We start from the raw sequence: 22,727 nt of genomic DNA on the forward strand, positions 1-22,727 counted from the left end.
TCTGGAACTAAGTTACAAATATAGGGCAAGATAAGTGGATTTCTATGTTAATTTCCTTATCTCTGATGCATTTTTTAAAAGATGGATAATATTACATAGTACTGTGGTCTTTCTTTATTCCTTTCTTTCTGTTGAGAGTTTGTGATTTCTGTGTTTTAAAAATAATATCTTAAGAAAATAACAGAATAAAATAAACCCTCAAATCTTAAGTCCTCAGTTTGTTTGCTTTCCTTTCTAGTCAACCAACCCAACATTTAATGAGGCTCTGGGCAGTAGAAAATTGGATATTCTATAAAACTCTGATTAATCAGATCTCTAATTAATAACATTTTTGTAAATCTCAAAAGGTATGCTGAAGAGGTTGCCACTGAGTCAAGTTATTTGGCTTTAACTAAAACTCCTTGGCCAACTAGGACCTCTAGGGGTTCCATGTGGCTCTAATCAAATCCCCTATACCAGCAACATCTGCATCTATACTCACCACTGAAACTCTGTTAACTATAAATTTAATAAGAACACTTTGTTCCCAAAGCTCAATAAACATTTGTCCAGCCCTCTGGATGATAAAACCCAGATACAAAGAAAGTAACTCATTCAAGCACTCCTAACCAGTAAGTGGCAGAGCTGAGACAAACCCCAGGTAGTTTGATCCCAGAACTCACAATCTTAACTACTTCACCTCTGCAGTCCAGACCTCAAATAACTTGAGCAAAGGGTCTGGAATACGAAAGGAGCATGGCATGGACAAAGACCAGCAAGAAGGTCAGGCTACGTGGAAGGGAGTGAGATGAACTAGGGCCTGCTCTTACAGAGTGTTGGATGTAATGTTAAATAAAAATTTAATGCACAACTTATTCACTCATTCATTCACATGTATTTGAATGCTTACTCTCTGCTAAATAGACCACTAGGTATAGAGTGGTAAATAGAATACACCTAGTGTCCTCCCTCATGGAGCTTAGACTCCAATGAGAAGACAGTGTTAATTAGATTCATGGGTAGCTTTCAGTGTTACATCAAGGAACATCTTTAGCTTTGATGAGACATTCTCTAGAAACATTTAAACCATAACTCTGTTTCATTCAGATTCATTACTCATCCGTGGTGCTACATAACTCTGCAAAATGGTTCACAGTCAATTGCTTATCTCCTTAAGATAATGAGCCATGGCATTCTTGGATGATTGAAGGAAGAATCTGTGATACTGAAGTTTGACAGGAGATGGTGGATATGATCCATCCCTAGAAGGCAAGGGTAGAAATCATCTAAAATGTTCTGGTGCGTTGGAGCATCTTCAGTAAACAATTTTTCTTTAGCATCTACTATTTGTAGGACACTTTGCAAGTCTTTAGCAGGTGCTAAAGAAATATTTTTTGATGAGACATTCTCTAGAAACATTTAAACCTTGATTGTGAATAGAAATACATGGTGCCTGGCTTCGAAGGGCTTATAATCTCTATAAGGAATCATTCCTAAACAAAAATACCCATGAAAGGTAGAATATTTATATTGACTTAAAAGGACTCAGACACAAGTACACTGACTAGCTGCAGCCTCTAGAATTAGCACAGAGTTGTGATGCTTGTAGAGTTACTTCATCAGAGGAATAATCTTTTTGCTGACCTTTATTCTTAATAGGTTCTGTTCTTTTAAAAAAAAGATCAGTAGGGGCGCCTGGGTGGCTCAGTCATTAAGCGTCTGCCTTCGGCTCAGGTCATGATCCCAAGGTTCTAGGATCGAGTCCCACATCGGGCTCCCTGCTCAGTGGGGAGTCTGCTTCTCCCTCTCCCACTCCCCCTGCTTGTGTTCCCTCTCTCGCTGTGTCTCTCTGTCAAATAAATAAAATCTTTAAAAAAAAAAAAAAAGATCAGTAATTATGGCACCCCCCATATGTAGGATAAGACTTTAATTTACAAAGTTTTTGAAATCAAAGGGTTATTTTGTATGCTATATCACAAGGCCAAGGTCTGTATCATAAGGCCAAGGTCTCAAAAAGGCAATGCCTGTACTTAAGAAAGAAATAAAAATAGATTAATTTTATCCTTCTATACCATGATGCATATAAGGTTCAGTAGAACTTTCTGGGCACTGCCATTTTATGAGTTGGTAACAACAACAACAAAAAAATAAAAATCGTATATATAAAAGAGAAATGTGGGTGTGTGGATGTTCAGAAAACCCATGGCGGTATAGTTAGATATGAGTAATGCTGACCAATTAGGCATGTTGTAAGTTTTGCTTCCTGCAGAATGTTGTCTTTCTCAGTATGCCTCTCCTTATTTTCTGGATTCTGTAGTTTTTCTCAAAGATGTGCACCTGGATGTTCAGACTAGGTCCTTTAAAAAAGGAGCTAGGTGATATGGAATAGTCTTTCCTTGGAGTAAAGCAAAATAGTTGGCAAATGTGAAAAATAGACTTGGATAACTATGCTTGCAGAGACTCAATAGAAAAAAGATTTACATAGTGATGATTGCATTCAGATTAGTACCCAGTTTTTCAAAATGGTGGGTATTTACTAATGTCTAATCTGAAAGAAGCATGATTTTTTTTTTACTAGGAGAATATATATTATAAAGATGTTAAAGATAAGCACATTGAATTCCTTAATCTTGAAAACATTGTAGGGAGGGAGAAAAACCTATACTTCTGTCCCCTCTCTCATGTGCTAAGAAGAGTGGTATAAAAATTGGGGATCTGAATAAGCTCACTGTAGCCACAATAGCAAAGTGAAGGAGGAGTAACTAAAGAGACCACAGAAACGGAACCATTGCTAGTTGCTCAGGGTGATCAGCTCTGAAGAGCGCATTGACAAATTATATATTCAGGTCTCGGTAAAAATCATTTACACTTCTCCATTTATCTAAGCCACACTATCATCACTGCCCCCTCCTCCTTCTGTTGCCTACCAAACTGCTAAGAAACAATAATACGTTGTGCAGATTTTAGTTCTATCTTCTTTATCTGGTTCTTTCTTATTTCCCCAACCTCAGGCTTCTTTTAAGATTTTACGACCGTAGGTAGAATTTCAGAGCTGAATGGAAGCCTAATACTATTTGATCTTTTTTACTATAATTTGCATCCACAATTGTTACACTAATTCGTTTGCTTGTTGGTCAGCATGATGTTGCTTTAAAAAAAAAAACTTTACTTTTAAAGAGCAGTTTTAGTTCACAGTAAAATTGAGGGGAAGGAACAGAGATTTCCCATATAACCCCTGCCCACACATGCATAGCCTTCTTCATTATCAGTATCTTCCACCAGAGTGGTACATTTGTTACAGTGGATGAACTTATATTGACATATCATTATTACTCAAAGTCCATAGTTTACATTAGGGTTGACACTTGGTGGTGTACATTCTGTGGGTTTAGACAAATGTATAATGACATGTCTCCATCATTATGGTACCATACAGAGTATTTTCACTGCCATAAAAGTCCTCTGTGCTCTGCCTATTCATCCCTTCCCCAACTCCTGATCTTTTTATTGTCTCCATGGTTTTGCCTTTTCCAGAATGTCATGTAGTTGGGATCATACATAATATGTAGCCTTTTCAGATTGGCTTCTTTCACTTTGTAATGTGCATTTAAGGTTCTTCCAAGGCTTTTCATGACTTGATAGTTCATTTTCTTTTCTATTGTCTGGATGTACCTTAGTTTATTTATCTGTTCACCTGCTGAAATACATCTTGATTGCTTCCAAGTTTTGGCAACAGGATTTTGTGTGGACATAAGTTTTCAATCCTTTTGGGTAGATATTGAGGAGTGGGACTGCTGGGTCATGTGCTAAGAGTATGTTTCGTTTTGTAAGAAACTGCCAAACTCTCTTCCAAAAATGGCTATACTGCGGCACCTGGGTGGCTCAGATGGTTAAATGTCCAACCCTGATCTCAACTCAGGTCTTGATCTCAGAGTTTTGAGTTCGAGCCCCACACTGGGCATGGAGCCTACTTAAAAAAAAAAAAAAAAAGACTGTACTATTTTGCATTCCTACTGGCAATGAATGAGAATTCCTGTTGCTCCAAATCTTTGCCAGCATTTGATGTTGTCAATAGTTCTTGATTTTGGCTATTCTAATAGGCGTCTAGTGGTGTCTCATTGTTATTCTAATTTGCATTTCCCCGTTGACATGTGATGTGGAGCATCTTTGCATATGCTTATTTGTCATCTGTGTATCTTCTTAGGTGAAGTGTCTTTTAAGGTCTTTGGTCCAGTTTGGGGTGCCTGGCTGGCTTAGTCCGAAGAGCATACAACTCTTGATCTCAGGGTTGTGAGTTCAAGCCCCACCTTGGGTATAGATATTACTAAAAAAACTAAACTTTAAAGAAAAAAAAAAATCTTTGGTTCATTTTTCAACTGGGTTGTTTTCTTAATGAATTTTAAGAATTCTTTGTATATTTTGGATAACAATCCTTTATCAGATCTATCTTTTGCAAATAATTTTCTCTGATGTTGCTTTTTGAACAATATTGTTTATTGCCCTGACCAGCTCTCTGATTTATAGCCCAGGTAAATTTCTTATATGTCCTGGCCACAGATGTCACACAGTCTCTTTTTGGCACCAGGTGGACATTACACAGTTCTTGTAGTTTCCCGTCAAAAAGGTTCTACCCCTCTTAACACCACATTACCTGGTATTGATCTAAATGAAGCTGTGTAGCCACAAAGGGTTTGCTCTGTGGGTGCCATGGCAGAATGCTATGGCATACAAGTAGAAGACCACTAATATCCTCAGACTCCTCATTTGACATATCATACAAGTGAGTCACAGAGAGTAGAATGATCTAAAGTCAATGGCAGGCCTGGGATAAGAATCCGGATTTCTCACTTTCAAGTCTAGCATCCTTTTCATTGCTTCCATGCTGAGGAGGGAGAACCAAAGAAACATTTATAGTTTCAAGCACTCAGTTGTTACCCTGCACAATGGGAGTTAACAGCATCTTATTTCCTGAAGCCCTCTGTGGCTTTCACGGTCTTAACTAAAAACACAAGGAAACCCAAGTATTGTGCTTCACACAAAGAAATGGAACAGACTCATCATCAACAGATAAGGTGTCTTGAGCAGAACTTCTAGAGGGGCTTTTAAAATCTGCAGTGATCAGTTTATTCTCTCCTGCCTGGGCATTTTACTTACATAGTCTTAGATATGGAATGTCACCTTTCTCTGTGCAACTACCTGACCCATATGAGATTTTACTCAAGACTTTGGTCTCATTAGTGCTTGTACCCTACTGGTTTACATCCAGACCATCCAACTTTGGCCAAATGGTTGAGGACTCTAGCTGAAGGCCACTGGAAGAGCAAAATAGCAAAGATTTTGTCCATGGTCTCAGTGACTTATGATGCCTTAGCAAAGCTTTCCTTTTCCATGTTTTCTTCCCCCAGAAATTGCCTTCATAGTTAGTATTTTCATTGGTAGGAGAGACAAGTAACGTGTTTATGCTTATAAGGGTAAAAAAATAAATAGTTTTTGCTATTATTATATGTCTAATAAAAATGAGAAGCTCCTTGGGAGTTTGATGTATAGGGTCTCTGAAAGTCTCTGGAATTTTTATTAATTAATTAATTAATCTTTAGTTTTTTATTTATTTAAGTAATCTCTACACCTCACATGGGGCTTGAACCCATGACCCCAAGATCAAGAGTCACATGCTCTTCTAACTGAGCCAGCCAGGCACTCCAGTCTCTGGAACTTTTAAAGATCTCTCTTCTCACTAAGCATTCTGCATCTTCCAGGTAGAATCCTTTCCCTTTCCTGTCAAACTCCTGAAAATCCTTCAAGATCTAGCTCATTTATTGCCTACTTTTCAGCTTTTTTTCTCATTCTTGCAAGAAAACTTAGTCTTCTGTCCTCTCAGGTCACGTTATTCAGGTTTATTATAACACTTTCCACTTCAAATTGCAATGGATTGTTTCTATGTCAGTCTTTTCCCTTCCCCCAGCAGCTTCTCTGGGCTGTCCTCTCCTTGAGACGAAGAACTGTGTTCTGTCCATCTTTGGAAGAACCACGGAGGGCCCTTAATGTCTTATTTCAAAGCATGAATAACTTGAGCACCATTAACTGAAAGCGCCTCTACTAACAAACTGTCCTCTTACCCAGACACTGGATGGTCTATAGGTACCCAACATTTCCATCAGCAGAATCATTCTGTGAATGTTTTGTTCCTAGAAGGCTTTCCATATCCTGCAAACATCTCACCTGAGTGAAGTAATACATTTCTCTATGCATAAACAAATGAGATCTGGATTAGTTGTCAGAGGAGAATAGTAACCTGAAGATTTGGAACATAGGGGAGGTTTGATGGAGGAGGTCTGTACCGCCTGGTCGAGGAAATAGGGAAACTGGCTGCTGGAGTAGGGAGGAGATACAGCATTAAAGCCATGTGCACCTTCAGAAGTGGAAATGGGAGTGTGCCAAGGAGTGTGTGGAACTTGAATACATCCTTTGCCTAAATTACAGTTTTTCCAGGACCAGCATTGGTTGCACTAAAACCTGCTCTGCTGCATAGGGATGTTGCTTTGACGCTGGAATAAGCAAATCTCACATGTCAGTGATGAGTGGGTTCTGACAGATATGTGTATGTGAATTTCATTTTTTTTCTGAATGGATCAGGTCTTCTTTGATAGATAACAGTCTAGGCTCCAGTACTTTTGTGAACACATGTCATGTCATTTACAAGCAAACTGCCCCAGAAAATGTGGGGATGGCAGGAAATATTAAGAGCTTTTTTTTTTTTCTTTACATGGCTTTGCCAATGGGGAGATTCTTGTCCTGAGGATAGACTGAACTGAAGCTTCGGCCAAGGTGGCAATAAAATGCAGAAAACAGAGAGCCTTTGCTCCACTTGACCAAGTTAGGAAAGGAAAGCCTTGTTACCTCCTTGAATTCCGATCATCCGGTACAGTTGTTTGGTGGGCTGACATCCTGTTTATGAGTTTTAAAGCTGAAAGGAGGAAAGAAGGAGTTACTGTTTTTCCTCAGCTCTACGATTTTGAAATTGCTGGGTCACCAATCTTTAAAGCTGTAGTTCACATTCTAAATGAAAAAGAAAAAAAAGCAGCAAAAACATTGGTTTGGCTTCCTTCTAAGCAGATAGTCCAGAGGTGTTAATTATGCAGAACTTCCTAAGATGCCAGATAACTGCCAATTAAAAGTCAATACAGGAAGGAGAGAGTGGTTTCTTTTGGGCGTTGAATTATCCATGTGCATGTTAAAGGTTGTGCACTCAGAAAAGAGAGTGAATTTGTTATGTGTGCATCTTTCTTCTATAAAAGAGCTGGGAAGACAGGCTGGTGTTTTATTTACTCTTGTTGCTTTGCCTCCACAAAACTACACCCCATTCGATATATTACCAATGTTCTTTTCTTGAGAGATTAAGTGGGCTGGGAACTCTCCCACCTCCCTCCTGCCCATTTATTGATATTCACACTCAAAGCTGTAGAATGCCAGGGAAGAAAGTTAAAAAACTTGCAGAACAAAATCTAACAACACACTTTTTCTTTTGGCCTCCTACAACTGTTTCATATTTTTTGTAGCTGTTTTAGGTTACCTCAGTGTATCAAATCTGAAACAAATCCTTATTATATTTAGGATAGATAGGTATATAAAAACAAGCTTTTTTGCATACAAAATACTATGGTATATTTTATACAACTACTGAATTTGACTCCTTGCATTTTTATTACTATGGTGTTGTGACTGAAATTAGAACACTGCAGGCACGGCAGGGATCACGCCAGCCCTGGTCTGTCCCACGCTGACTTGGTAAATATCACCCACACAACCTGTTAATGAAACAAAGCGGAGTTCATTACTTACACAGTAACGGAGACCACCACCTCTCAAAGTTTTGGCAGTGTCCAGGAGAGGGAAAAGCAGGGTCAGAATTTATTGGGATAAAGGTTTTTTTAAGGTGGGTCTTTCAAAGTGAGGGGGCTTGATTAGGGTTGGGTAGGGATCACAGAACAAAAGTCTATGATTGGTGGAAAAAGCAAGGTGAGGATTTTTGAGCCCAGGGATTCATAGAATCCTAAGGGGTAAATCGCTGTTGATATTTTCCTTTGAAGAATTGATGGTCTTAGGTCTTTCAGGGAGTTCCTATAATGAACAATCAAACCATTGCTTGGAAAAAGAAATTCATGCTAATGGAGATGGGGTGGTACAAGGTTGTTTTTCTGTAGACAGTATGGTGTGGTTTAGGTTCTCAGTATCCAGACTGACTGTTGGATCAATGGTTTCAATAATCAGGTCTACTCAGATAACTTACTCTGGTAATAGATGAACTGAAACATTGGATTTTTTTATCTGCAGCTTCTTTCTTAGTAGCAATTTGACATAAGACTTTTACATTTCAGCATTGCTTTGCAGTAATTTATTAGCTTATGACTTATTAGCGTATTCCTTGTGTTAGGGAAAATTTAAACAGGCAAAATTTCCAAACAAATGTCTACTAGCAGTCACCACGGGAACCCTGCAACAAATTCTGTAAACCCAGAGAGGGCAGCAGAGGGAAGCCGAATTCTGTGCATGATTATTTAAACAGCAACCATCATTTTGGACAATTCTTAAGAAGGAACTGAAGATGAAATCATGGGTCCTGGGTACTTTCCAAGTGATGAAATGCTCTGAAGCAGGCAGGAAGTTGCCATTGTTTAGAAGTTCCAGCTCTGTGTTCAGACCACTTGTCTCTTTCTCTTTAAGTTGGAAACAGAGAAATTGTGTGGGATCATTGTAAGCTCCATTTTAGATTCTTTCTTAACCCAGTTCCCACATAGGATATAAATTCTGTTAGATGCCTCTGACTTCCATTTTCCCTTCCCAACACACGTCAGTAGTCACAGTTTCGGGAAGCACAGGAGCGTGCTCTGGGGCAGTGAGGCATCCTTAGCCAAAGAGGCGGTCTAGGGGTGAAGCTGGGAGGATGCTTTGAAACAAATGTGAACACTGTATTTACATTTAAATTAAAATGGAAACTTCTTATAGGTTATGTTACTGAAAGGTGTGTGCAGTGCATCTGCTGAGGTCTATTGTTTATTCATGCTGTAAATCCTTTGAAATGTGTTAAAATGCTTCCCACTCATTATAAAGCTCCTGCCACCCCTGGATTATGACTTTGATGTCACCAATCCTGCTTCAAAGGGTTCTTTCTGGGCTATTAATCACAGTTTAGCCTCTGAAGATATCGCCAGAGAAAACATTTGGACATCTTTGTGCTAGACTTGCTAAAAACTTTGAAATCTTGAGTGTCTTGCATATGCACAAATTGCATTTCCTTTCATTGACAACTTTTTATTTTGCTACAGAATCGAATGACATCGTAGGTAAAAAAACAAACAAATCTTCAAGCACTTAGTTTGGGAGGCTAGGGGTGGGAGAGGAGATTAAGGGTGGGTGGGTGGTGAGGGGAGAAGAGCTTCTGAACAGGCAGCTCAGCTTCTTCAAAGGCAAAAAGCATTGGGAATCAGAGTGGCCAAGACATGGAGGTTCAAAGTGGGGGTTGCCTTATCATTTTTTCTCCTCTTTCATTAGTTTTTTGACTGATCAGTGCTCACAGTAGCAAATTAGTAAGATTCCTTGGTATTCTCTTGCCTTCTACTCTCTGTTTTGAGACCTGTGTGGGCAGACTATTCATAGCAAATAATAATAATATTAATATTATTAATAATAATCAATGCTGGCTAATATGAAGTGAGCACTTACCTTGAACAAGTCCCATGTTGACAGTGCTTATCGTGAATTACCCTCATTGAATGCCCATAACAACTCTCAGAATGAGGTAATACTGTCTTCATCTTATAGATAAGGAAACTTGGGCTCTGAGATACTAGCGAACTTGTTCACACCCCGGGCAAATGCAAAAGCCATCAGTCCCCAGGACTCAATGGCTACTGCCCATGCTCTCTATGTCCTCTGGTTCACTGCGTGGCGGGCTTTCTCCCTGTGTGCTGAGGGGCCCATACTGCCAGATCTGCTAATCAGTTTCTGTGTCTTAAACCTTCACAGTGGGGTTCTTTGTTGCCCAATTTCTCTTTTGGGAAAACTCCCAGCATCTTTTTTCTTGCTTATTCGTCTCTTTCAAAGACTGACAGTGCCCTAGTTGGAGATTGTTTTTTCTTATTGTGGTAAAAACACGTAACATGAAACCTACCCTCCTAACACATTTTTAAGTATATAGTACAATATCGTTCACTATACCCACATTGTTGTAGATCAGATCTCTAGAACTTTGTCATCTTGCATTACTGAAACTCTACCCATTGAACAGCAACTCCCCATTTCCCTGTCCTTGCAGCCCCTGGCAACCAACATTCTACTCTGTGCTTTTATGAGCTTATCTATTTTAGATACATCATAGAAGTGGAATCATGCAGTATTTGTCTGTGACTGACTTATTTCACTTAGCATAATGTCCCAGGTTCATCTGTGTTGTCTCAAATGGCAAGACATCCTTCTTTATAAGGCTGAATAATATTCCATTGTGCGCATATACCACATTTTCTGTATCCATTCATTATCTGATGAATATTTAGTTTTCACTGCTTGGCTGTTGTGAATAATGCTGCAGTGAACATGGGAGGCGCGTACCTCTTCACGATTCCGTTTCCAGTTGTTTTGGCTAAATACCCAGAAGTGGGATTGTTGGATCACATGGTATTCTATTTTTAATTTTTTCAAGAACCTCCACACTTTTTTCAAGAACCTCCACAATTTTTTCAAGAACCTCCACCTCTTTTCCATATTGGCTGCACCACTTTATATTCCCACTAGCAGTGAGTGCACCAAGATTCTAGTTTCTCCATATCCTTGCCAATACTTGTTATTTTCTCTTGTTATTGTTGTTGTTTTATATAATGACCATCCTAACAGTATAAAGTGATATCTCGTTGTGGTTTTGATATGCATTTCCCTGATTCTTAGTGATGTTGAGCATCTTTTATATAGCTGTTGGCCATTTTTATGTCCTCTTTGGAAAAATGCCTATTCAAGTCCTTTGCCCATTTTAATTTTTTTGTTCTTTTTATATTTTTTTCAAGATTTATTTATTTATTTTGGGGAGAGAGCGTGCATGCGCACACACAGGGAGGAGGGGCAGAGGGAGAGAGAGAATCCCAAGCAGACTCCCCACTGAGTGTGGAGCCCAACGTGGGGCTCAATCCCACAACCCTGAGATCATGCCCTGAGCTGAAATCAAGAGTCAGATGCTTAACCAACTGAGCCAACCTTTGCCTATTTTTAAATCAGGTTATGTTATTTTATATTTTGCTGTACATTGTAGGAGTTCCTTATAGATCTTGGAAATTAACCCCTTAGATGGTCTGCAAATATTTTCTCCCATTCTGTAGGTTGCGTTTTCCCTCTGTTGATTGTTTCCTTTTCCTGTGCAGAAGCTTTTGATTTGATGTAAACCCACTTGTCTATTTTTGCTTTTATTGCCTGTGCTTTGATATCCTATCCAAGAAATCACTGCTAAGATCAATGTTATGAAACTCCCCCTGTTTTTTTTCTAGGAGTTTTTTAGTTTCAGGTCTTACATTTAAATCTTTAATCCAGTAGGAATTGAATTTTGTGCAAGATAGGGGTCCAGTTTCATTTTTTTGCATATGGATATCGAGTTTTCCAAATACAATTTGTTGAAGAGACCACCCTTTCCTCATTGTATAATCTTGATACACATCTTAAAGATTATTTGACCATATATGCATAGATTTATTTCTGGCTCTCTATTCTGTTCCATTGGTGTATATGTTTGTCCTTATACCAGGACAATACTCTTTTGATTACTGTTGCTTTATAATATATTTTGAAATCAGGAAGCGTGAAGCTTTCAGCTTTTCTTTTCCTTCTCAAGATCATTTGGAGCTTTGGATCCTTTGTGGTTCCAGATGAATTTTAGGGTTGTTTTTTATATTTCTGTGAAAATATCATTAGGATTTTGATGGGGATTACTTTGAATCTATAGATCTTTTTGGGTATCATGGACATTTTATCAATATTAGATATTTTCATCCATGAACACAGTAAAGGGTAGCAGAATATGCCACCCAAAAATATGCCACTTTGGCATAAAGATTATTTGAGCTGAAGGTAATTGAGAAGAAGTAGATATAAGAAAAGCTCCCTGCCCTCCCCCTGTTTACATAAAAGCAAGATACAAATTTGTAGAAGTACCCCCCCCCACCCCTCTCTACTAGGAACGACAGAAGTTAATCACCAGAGACAACTCTAGACCCTTATCAGCCCAGAGACAACACCAGAGGAATCTGTATAACAAAACTTTACTAACTTGCCCTTACCTTCCATTGGCTTCCTCATATATTTACTTTCCCATAATTTACTGCCCCTAAAAACTCAAAGATCTTTTGTCACTTACCTAGACATTTATTGTTCTTTTGTTAAGATGCTATGTGAGCCCAATTCTAACCACCCCTTGAGTTACTTAACACTAAGTATTAGCAAGTACAAGTCTTTTGCCTCCTTGGTTAAGTTTATTTCTAAGTATTTTATTCTTTTTGATGCTATTGTAAATAGTATTTTCTTAATTTCCTTTTCAAATTCTCATTGTTAGTGCATAGAAATGCAACTGATTTTTTGATGCTGATTTTATATCTTACAACGTTGCTGAATTGATTTATTAGTTCTAACAGCGTTTTTGGTAGGATCTTTAGGGTTTTCTATATATAAGATCATGCCACCTATGAACAGAGATCATTTTACTTCTTTCTTTACAATTTGGAAGTCTTTTATTTCTTTTTCTTGCCTAATTGCTTGAGCTTGACTGCTAGTTGAATACAAGTGGTGAGAGTGAGCATCCTTGCCCTGTTCCTGATCTTAGAGGAAAAAGCTTTTGATCTTTCACTGTTGAGTATGTTAGCTGTGGGCTTTTCATATATGTCCTTTTTATGTTGTGGCAATTTCCTTCTATTGCTAATTTATTGAGTGAATTGGAGAGTTTTTTATTGTTTCCTTTTTGCTTATGAAACTAAGATAAATTCAATTTGTATAATAAATTATAATTTATAAATTATTGTAATTTGTTTATAATTTATATCATTAAAGTTTCAAAATTCAAATTCTTCCAAATTTTTCATATTCAGAGCAGATCATTTGGGAAATTAATAAAAATACAAGGACATAAAAGGAAAAATTACTCATAATACTATTCCTTAACTTTTCCTTCACTTTAACTTTTTTGTCTTTTTTGCTCAGGTAACTTGGCCCAGACAAGAGCCAGGATAACAGCAGCCTCAAGATCTTTGCCTCCCCATTTCAGTGCTGGGAGAACCAAGGTGAGTAGCAGGTTTGTACTTAAAATAATGTGGACCATGGGGTGCTCCTGCCTTGGGGATAATCCTAGAGTAGGCAACTTTAGTTTATCTGGCCCACTGCCAGGGAAATCTGGTAAAGAGATGGAAGGCATTTAGGAAATCAGGGGTTAGGAAATTTGAAACAACATCATGGAATCCTTACAATGCTGTGTTATGGAAGAAAATGTTTCCTCTACCCTCTTAACTTTAGTTCTTGGGGGACTGAATTAAACTCAACCTGAAAGATTAACAGAAGAAAACACAAATTTTAACTATATACATACAGGAACTCACTCAAAAAAGTGACTTAAGAGGGGGTTAGTTAGAATTTGAGGCTATATGCTATCTTAAAAGGGGATGAATGAGGTAGGAGGTCGGGGAGGAGGGCACTTGTGGGAGAACAGATGACTTTTGGGAAAAACAAATGGTCCCTTAGGAGAATAGATGGGAGGTATGATAGTTTTGTGACAGTGTCTGTTTAGGCAGTTTCTTATCCCAGTGCTCATTTCTCATCTCTGGTGATAGGAGTCAATCTTCCATGGCAGGCTGTGAAACTGCCAGGGAGGAGATTTATGACAGTGGGATGATTTTGAGAGGGCCTGTTTCCAGCCAGATAAGGGGAGTTCAGAAAAAGCCTCTTCTTGTAACTGTTGATTCTCAAATGTCTTCAACTCAAAATAATAGCTATGCCACTGTGGCATATTCTGGACCCCTTCATGTGATTCTCAGAAAGACCACTTAGGATACAGAACAATGACACTTGAAAGTCAAGTCTATCTAGAAGAGATAAAGCACTTTGCCTTGAGGCTGTCACCAACCTACGGAGGAGGATAACAGGGACCAAATGGAGTCAGTAGGGAGGAAAGAAACCAAACCATTTCCTGTCATTCTTCTTTGCTCTCTGAAAAATGAGGGGTATACTTGTCTGTGCAAAGGGAATGTTAGAAGGGTTAATAAATAATTCCACTGTAAAATATTTTTAACTGTTACATCCTTTCAGCTAATGTTTAGCAAGGATCTCAAGGATTGATTGGCTGGTTAATGTTCATAGTATATACTAACGCCAAAATCCAATTATCTAAAAGGTGATGGAGTAATAGAATAAATAGATCACGTCTCTGAATGTTCATATATTTTTATTTACATAGAATATTATTTAATAAAGAATAATAAATTCAGCCACACGGAATACTGTTGAATATTATCTCAAAATTGATACAAACATATATATGTATACTTAACTTTCTTTGAGAATGAAAGACTTACCTACATGTAATAGGGACTCAGATAATTTTTGTTAACAATAATTTTTATACCCACGTTGCTATTATAACTACATGTATTACTCTACTTTTCAGTCTTGTGAGTTTGTGGCAAGATATTAGGACTATATAACGTGGATTATATGGGCCCCTAGAAGAGATTTACATTGGAGTTTCATTGGTTCTAAGAGCCTCTTGATATTATTACATGTAAAATTTTGTAAATCCAGTTGATTCTTATTCTTCATGAAATTATGTTCTATAAAGTTGCTGTGAACACTGAATCAGCAAATACTGAAGCGTTGCTCCTAGGGGAAATACGTGGTTAGGTTCCTGGTAGCTTCTGCTCACAATGTTGTTGTCAACCAGTTAATACATAATCTTGTTTCATGTGTGTTTCCACTTAAAGGCACATCATTTAATATATATTTCTTATAAATAATTATATGCAGTATTTCTTTGTATCAAATAATGTTTTATTTTTTAAAAGATTTATTCATTTATTTGAGAGAGAACTAGAGCAAGAGCAAATGCGAGTGGGGTGGGGGCAGAGGGAGAGGGAGAAAGTCTCAAGCAGATTCCCCTCTGAGCATGGAGCCCAATGCAGGTCTCGATCTCAGGACCTGAGATCATGACCTGAGCCAAAACCAAGAGCTGGACGCTTAACCGACTCAGTCACCCAGGAGCCCCTAAAATAATATTTTAATTACAGTATTTGTGTCATTGAATTCAAGGCCAACAGCACTATAACTCATGCCTGAATGAAGCTTATCTAATGCACATATGTTCTCCAAGAGGCATTTAATAGCCTTCTTACACTTAGGAACACTAGACAGTACTCCAGCACTATGCTTGGGGGCTATTATAAACAGTGAAATCACTAGCCAAAAGTACAAAAACGCAAAACACGTGGCACTTCGATAAGCCTGGAAAAGGACACTTGCGTATAGCATGAGAACTAAAACAGGAAGGCAGAGTATCACCTTGTTCAACCTGAGCTGGAAACATGTACATCAGGTGATCAAAGTTTTCACCACTCTGTATGTCTGTGAATAATCATGAAAGCATGGTAGGCACTGATTTGGGGGTTAAAAATGAATTTTAGAAAGTAGGCACATTCACAAATATATAATCCACAAAGAATGAGGATCAGCTGTATTTGTTTTTTTTGGAGTCATTGGCTCCCACTAGATTCTGAAAGAGATCATGACGCAAAAAGATTAAAGACTCCTGTGTAATATTCTCTATCAGCCCCCATTACGGTCTTTTCCTCAGTTTGATTTTGTGGCTATTGGATTCTGGAACAGGACCCTGTTCCCCTGTCTCCCACACCCAGAATATCAGCACAGTGTTACCTCTCTCTACACTGCCTCCTGTTGTTCAGACCTTGCCTATGTGACAAATGTGCCCTCTAGTATGTGGCATATATATACATCATTACCATAATAATGTGTATCAGTGAGATGAAAATGTCTCGTGATTTGTTTTCATTTGGAAGAGAGATGAGTTGAAAGTTGTAGTTAAGGCACTAGAAAATAAGCGTCACAACAACAATAAAAAAGCAGTTTTTCTCTGCCTTATCCAAGGTCAAATAACACAGGAGGTCTGTTAGAAAGCTGGCTCCCAACACATTCTGCACCACCACACTATGACACATGGATGGTGTCAAGGAAAAGTCTTGCTTTTCCATTGAGGGCTGTGGAGGCTCTGAGAGGAGTGACGCTGTAGGACTTTTTTCCTTAAGGGGTGGATGGATCACTTGATAGCAGTAAAAATTCTTGACAAAAGATGTTGTCAGGAAGATGAATATAAGCACCTCTGAGGTTTCAGGATGCAAATAGTGGGCACTTACTGAGACCAGGAAAAAAATCTTTCAGTTTTTCATTTATTGCTGAAATCTAGATGGTTTATGAGACTTCTTGGAATCTATGTCTTTGTCATAGAGTAAATTTTGTTGACAGATGAGGCAAGTCTTTTTAATAATACCATGCTTTCAGACCCATATTATAAGTTATATCAAATCACATAGAAAGGCAGTATATAATGTTTAAGAAGCATACGCAAACAATGAATCATGGAACACTACATCAAAAACTAATGATGTAATGTATGGTGATTAACATAATAAAATTTAAAAAAAAAAGTAAGGTTTTGGAATCAGACAGAACTGGGTTCAGAGGTGCGCATAGCCAATTACTAGCTGCAAGACTCTGGAAAATTTCCCTAAAATCTCTGAGCCTTAACCTCCTCATATGTACAATAGGAATAATAATAGTACTTACCTCATAGGGTCATTTTGAGACCTTACTGGCATAATAGAGGCAAAGTGGTTATTACAATGATTTTTACTTGGGAACAGTAGATGTTTTATTATTCATGTTTTGATAACCATCTGAAACTCCATGTGTGGAGGCCATGCGTATACTGAAGCTTGCTCATTTCCTGTGGACTTGGAGTCTGTATTACAATTTGTAAAGCTTGCTCAGGACTACTTTGAACACTAACCAGCGCCTCTCACAAGGAATTGGGCAGGACATTTGTCGTGTGGGCAGAAAGCCGACTTGCTCAGCTCCAGCTGACTTATATCATGGTATAAATTGGCATTGGAGTAGAAAGGATACTGGGTTAGACAGACAATGGTTTGATCCAGAATATTGGTTCTACTGATCATTTTGAAATTGGTTTCATTGGAAGTATTTTCTCTGCCAATAAGTAAAAAGATCTCCTTGCTGTGTTGCATGGGTGCTAGTACTTGCCATCTGCCATTGAAGAAAACCCTGCATCTTTGACATTCATCGCTAAACTAAAACTAAGTTAAGCATGGTAATAACGGAAGGGGAATGGATACACTTCTTGCATGTGTACAAAGCAGTTGCTTTTACTAACCAGTTTTCCTAATAAGGAAAACAGAGATTTTGAGAAGTTGAATAACAAGTCCAAGTCCACAGAGGTAGTAAGTGGAGGAGCTGGGATTTGAACGAGGTATGTCCAGTTCCAAAACTCTGTGTTCTATAGCATATATCCTCTAAGCCCAGGAAAGCTTTTCTAGTGTCTTTTTCCCATATCTGAGGTAAAAGCTTTTAAGATCCTCTGGGGAAGACTGTTTCTTGTGAATTCCCCATCTTTGAGAAGAACTATATGCTAGATGATATCCCTAATGGAATTTACCTTCTGGATTCTTTCTGAAAGATTTTTTTTTTTAAATTAAATGAAGCTACTTTTAACTAAATTAGCTCAGGTGACAAACTTTTAGGTCAGACAACAACCTTCACTTCTGTTTTGGTTTGGATTTTTGGGGAGTTCCTTAGAGTTCCTGGTAGACCTGGTACAGACAGAGCTGAGGTTTGTGCCTAGTCTCCTAGTTTGAAGGAGCAAGAGACTCTACTTCTGCTATGTCCCTTGTCCAAAATTCCCTCTTTCAGATCCACTCCATGTTCAGAACCTTGTGACTATACAAGAAGTCCTTGACCAAAACAAGACCTTTCCAAATTCTTAAATTAGAAAATACCTCAATAGCATGTTATTTATTCTTTAAAATGCAGTACTAAATATATAGGTAATAAACTGTGAACAAGCATTAGCACTTCCAGGCTGTATGTAATACCAAATAGGTTTTTACTTCCTTCCCAAGAGTTACTCTGTATGTGAGTAGAAGGACAGAACTTGGTCATGGTGGGTGGTTAGATAGGGGAGCCGATCAGCTTTGTAACTTTTGGAGTGCAAATTAGTGCTTCATTCTTTATTTTTCCAGTTTGCTGCAGAGGACAAGTAGTGATTTTGAAAACGGTACTTATTGTACCTTTTAAATTATGTCTCAGCACAATATCTATCAAGGGTTTTCTGATCACTAAACTGTTAAATTCTCAAATGCCAAGGGCCCATTGTATGTTCTGAGGGAAGCTAACAGGTAAATCCTCCTAATAGAGAAATATGGATGAGTTTTTAAGCTGCCCTTTTACTGTGCCCTAGAGTCTGAAGGGCTGGCACTCACTGACTAGTTTGAATAAAAAGGGAGGGAAATGAGGGAGGAAAAGCAAAGTTCAAAGTAAGACAGGGTTCTTCAGGGAGGATCTCTGAATAAAAGGAAGTGGTGGAGAAATTCCCAAGTTTAGAAAATGTGTGTGTGTGTGTGTGTGTGTGTGTATAAAGGTCAAGTTGGGGGGAAAGAAAGTAAGGAGAAAAAAAGTTCAGGAAAACTTAGAATTTACAATTTGGCAGAAGGCAGACCCTAGCCAAGATCCTCTTTCCTTCAGTCCTCATTTGCTGGCCCCAAAACTCACCAGCTCTGAGCGCCATCCTCCAAACAGAGATGGGATGGGCGAGAAGACCTTCAGTGGGTCCTGGCAGATGCCCGTGGGGAGAGTGCAATATGGTCTCTGCAGGTGGGGCGGGTGCTGGTGTCTGTTTTTCCCTTTTCTATATTAGAACAGCCTTCCTGCTCAACACCAAGCTTTCATTTCCTCCTTTCTCGTTAAAAAAATAAAAAAGTCAAACCTAGAGGCAGTTGTACCATAGCTTCAGCTGCATGTAAATGAACTGATGGCTTTGGGAACGCATCCAACATGCAGCCTAGAAAAGGAAGCTGCACTGCCCCCTGACATCGCTTCATGCAGAGATAGCCTCATATTCCTGCTCACTATTTGGGTTGCGTCTCTAATTTTTGAAAACTTAGCTCCCCATTTATTCCCTTTCTTAAACAAACCTGTATTCTTTAAGCCAGTTGAAGCATTTCCTTCCATTTTGCACAGTCTCCTAAATACCCCTTGAGGAAGGCTTCATTATTTGCCCCTACCCTCGTGCCCTCCCCCCTTGTAGCACCCACTTTGCACTTTTACTGAACGAGGCTGCAGACATCCTCACCCCATGGGGAGGTGGCCGCCTGGACAGCAGTCCACCAAGCAGAACACACTTGCTGACAGCGGCATCTTCCAGTTCAAACATTCCTGCCTCATCCCCTTGCCACCTGTTCCGAGCAGATGGGAGGCTGCCATGGCAGAGGCTGGTGCTAAAATGCCTCTCGTGCACTTTGCAAACCAAATAGCTTGTATGTGCAGGAGCAGTGTTTTTATTGTTGAGGTACAGTAACAAAACAAGCTGTTTCCTACAATTGTTTTCATTCATAAATTTCTTCCAGTCAGCCTAGGTAGTTGGAATAGATGATTGGGAGCAGGTGTATCTCAAGCTCTGATCTACAGTGAGCACGTGGGAACTGTGGGATGTGGGAGGGTGGCAGGAAGGTGACTGGAGCTCATCTAATTCCCTGTGGTCCAACCTGGGCTTTGAGCCCATGTCTTTATAATCACCCAGCCTCATGGGTCGTTGCCCACTTTTCTTTTAAGAAATAGTTTGGTCTCATGTGACCTTATTGGAGAACTTAACAGGGGCCCATTAGAACATCAAGAAATATAGAAATAATAGTGGTGGGTATTTATACCGAGACCATATGGTACTTTGCAGAGGGTGGTCCATTCTCAAGTGGGTAGAACAGTGCAAATTCTATTTTTCTTTTATATGTCTTAAAACTTCTCCCACAGTATTCACTATCATGTTCTAAACATCAAGGTCCCTCAGGTATTTAACCAAAAAGCCTTTCAGATTTTGGAAAAGCCAGAAAATGTCTATATCCTTAAACTACTTCCCTCTATCTCTGCTCCAGGTGGACACTCTGGAGGTGATACGACATCCAGAAGAAACCACCAACATGAAGAGGCAGACCATGGCTTCTTACTTCCGGGTACGGAGTCTTTTTGATCTCTATTCTGCCTGTTTCCAAAAAGGACTCCCAACCCTTCCCATGAGAGGCCCAGATATGATGGAATCACTGAAATAAGAGCAAAGCACAAGAGTCAGTTGAGAAAGGTGGGAGTGTGGGGAGAGAAAAATTATAGTGGGGAACCTACCTCTAAGTATAATGTACTCTGATTTCAGAAAGATCAGATGAAATCCCATGTGGTCTACAGAGGGGGCCCTCCCTGTCACTGGCACATAGCTCTGTCCATTCAATGTGCTGATTCTATTAGCATTTGAGCTGCTCCTTGACCTTAAAGCTACTGGAACCAGCCACTTTTCCAGCATATTTACTGAGAAATAAAATAGTTAATAAAATTCCAGAAGGTGGCTTATTAAGTTCAGATCCTGAGGGCATCTGTCTTAGTTTTAACTTTATTTTCCTAGATCAAATTGACCCATTGCCAGACCCAATTATTTCCCATCTCTGCTGCCCCAATTCTTGATATTTCAGCTAGTAAAATGACTCCTTTGAGTAAAAACATTGTACCTAGAAGGGCTCTGTTAAATGCACATTATATAGGAAAGATAAGATGCAGACACTTTGTACCAATTCGCACAGATTTGTTTATCTTCAAATTATAAAGCACTAGGGTTGGAAGCCCCTTAGAGATCATGTACCCCTGGGAGCTAAGGTCTAGGCAGCTTTGTGGTGGAGATGCTAAAAGGCCAAAGATGGAATTACTGATCTCAGGTTGTAAGGTGGAGTTGCAATAGGAAGGGCTCAGCAGGGATGGGAGGTCAAGTGGTCATGAGCTAGAGTTGCTGAGGCAGGCTGAAGGACAGGACCTTGGAGCCAGCACCATGGGTGGAAGGCTCCATGGAAAGCTAGCAGGTTCAAGAAGGATCCAAAGCCAAGAAATCTGACCTAGTCAGCTGTACTTCAGAAGTAGACTAAAATTGGGCTCAGAGGGTATGAATTGGGCCCAGAGGCCTTTGAGTCCAGCACTCCATCCATGTGGTGATTCTTGCTACAACTTCTCTAACAGGTGAATATTCAGCTCCTGCTTCATCACTTCATGGTTGGACATTTCTAATTGCCATTTATTTCTTATCTTGAGACCTACCCTGGTCCTGTCCCCTTTAGTGGCTGTATCCTCCTAGTGTCGTAGGGTGTGTGTGTGTGTGTGTGTGTGTGTGTGTGTGTGTGTGCGTGTGTGTCCCCATCCCATGGGATTTGGAGGCTCTGAACAATCCTGTGAGATCATCTTCAGGATCCTAGAGTCCCTCTCTCAGAAGAAGCCATCTTTGCCTTATGATTTTTCAGAAATATATCCATGACAATCAGTTTGGTGTTCCCCAAATGTTAATTCTGAGAAACAGAATATAGCAGCAAGCTAGGTAATACCATTTTCGATCACTAGGAGGTGTGATTATGAAATAATGGGACTGATTTCCTGTGTGGCTTATAATTGCCCCTGAAGGTGTGTCCACAGAGAAGTTCCAAAGGTGGACACCCCTGAGGAGCAACTGAGGCTGTCCCCACACAAGCAGTGCTCTGCTTTTCCACGTGCCCTCTTTCTGTGAGAGCTCCCTGCCAGCCACTTGACGGATGTTAGTTGATCTTCATGATAGTCTCCTTTTCTCCAGTTTTCTTGTGTTCTTTGCCCTTTTTCTGTTTCTTGTTTCTCTTCTGCTTCATTACCAGTGATATTGGTAGGATTTGCTTAGACTTTCTGATGGTTCTTAGGCTGAAGAAGCAACTGGCCCCTTTTCTAAAAGCTAGACCTTTTAAATTACAGGTACAGTTTATAGAGTACTGCGTTAGAATACCACACAAGCTGGTTCTGGCAATGGAGTTACCGGGTGACCCAAGCATGTTCTTCGACAGCTAAGTTTCTGCCTCATAGGGATATTGCTTGGCACTCGGTGATATTTGTTTTTTAAAGATTCATCTATTTGATTTCTTTCTTTATTTTTTAAATATTTATTTATTTGAGAGAGAGAGAGAGCGTGAGCTGGGGGGAGGGACAGAAGAGGGAGAGAAAAAATCTCAAGCAGACTCCCTGCTGAGTGAGGAGCCCGCTTTAGGCTCAATCCCACGACCCTGAGATCATGACCTGAGCTGAAATCAAGAGTTGGATGCTTAACCGAATGAGCCACCTAAATGCCCCTCATCTGTTCATTTTGAGAGAGAGAGAGAGAGTGCAAGTAGGAGGGAGGGTCAGAAGAAGAGAATCTCAAGCAGACACCTGGCTGAGCAGGGAGCCTGACGCAGGGCTCAATCCCACAACCCTGACATCATGACCTGAGCTGAAATCAAGAGTAGAACACTCGACCAGCTAAGCCACCCACGCGCCCTGGCACTAGGTGATGTTTAAAGAGTGCTTTTGAATCCACAGGCAGCTATAAGTACTCATCAGAAGCTATATTA

General features: G+C 39.5%; 1 protein-coding gene across 1 annotated transcript in view; it reads left to right on the forward strand.

Moving 5' to 3' along the window:
* MYO3B (myosin IIIB) overlaps positions 1-22,727 on the forward strand; it is a 394,785-nt gene that overhangs the window by 200,247 nt on the left and 171,811 nt on the right. Inside the window, exons 22-23 of the mRNA XM_078070027.1 lie at positions 7,545-7,553; positions 20,174-20,300. Coding sequence (XP_077926153.1) covers positions 7,545-7,553; positions 20,174-20,300 — 136 coding nt within the window. The remainder of the gene's footprint in view (positions 1-7,544; positions 7,554-20,173; positions 20,301-22,727) is intronic.

Source organism: Halichoerus grypus, chromosome 4 (genome assembly GCF_964656455.1).
Source record: "Halichoerus grypus chromosome 4, mHalGry1.hap1.1, whole genome shotgun sequence".
NCBI lineage: Eukaryota > Metazoa > Chordata > Mammalia > Carnivora > Phocidae > Halichoerus > Halichoerus grypus.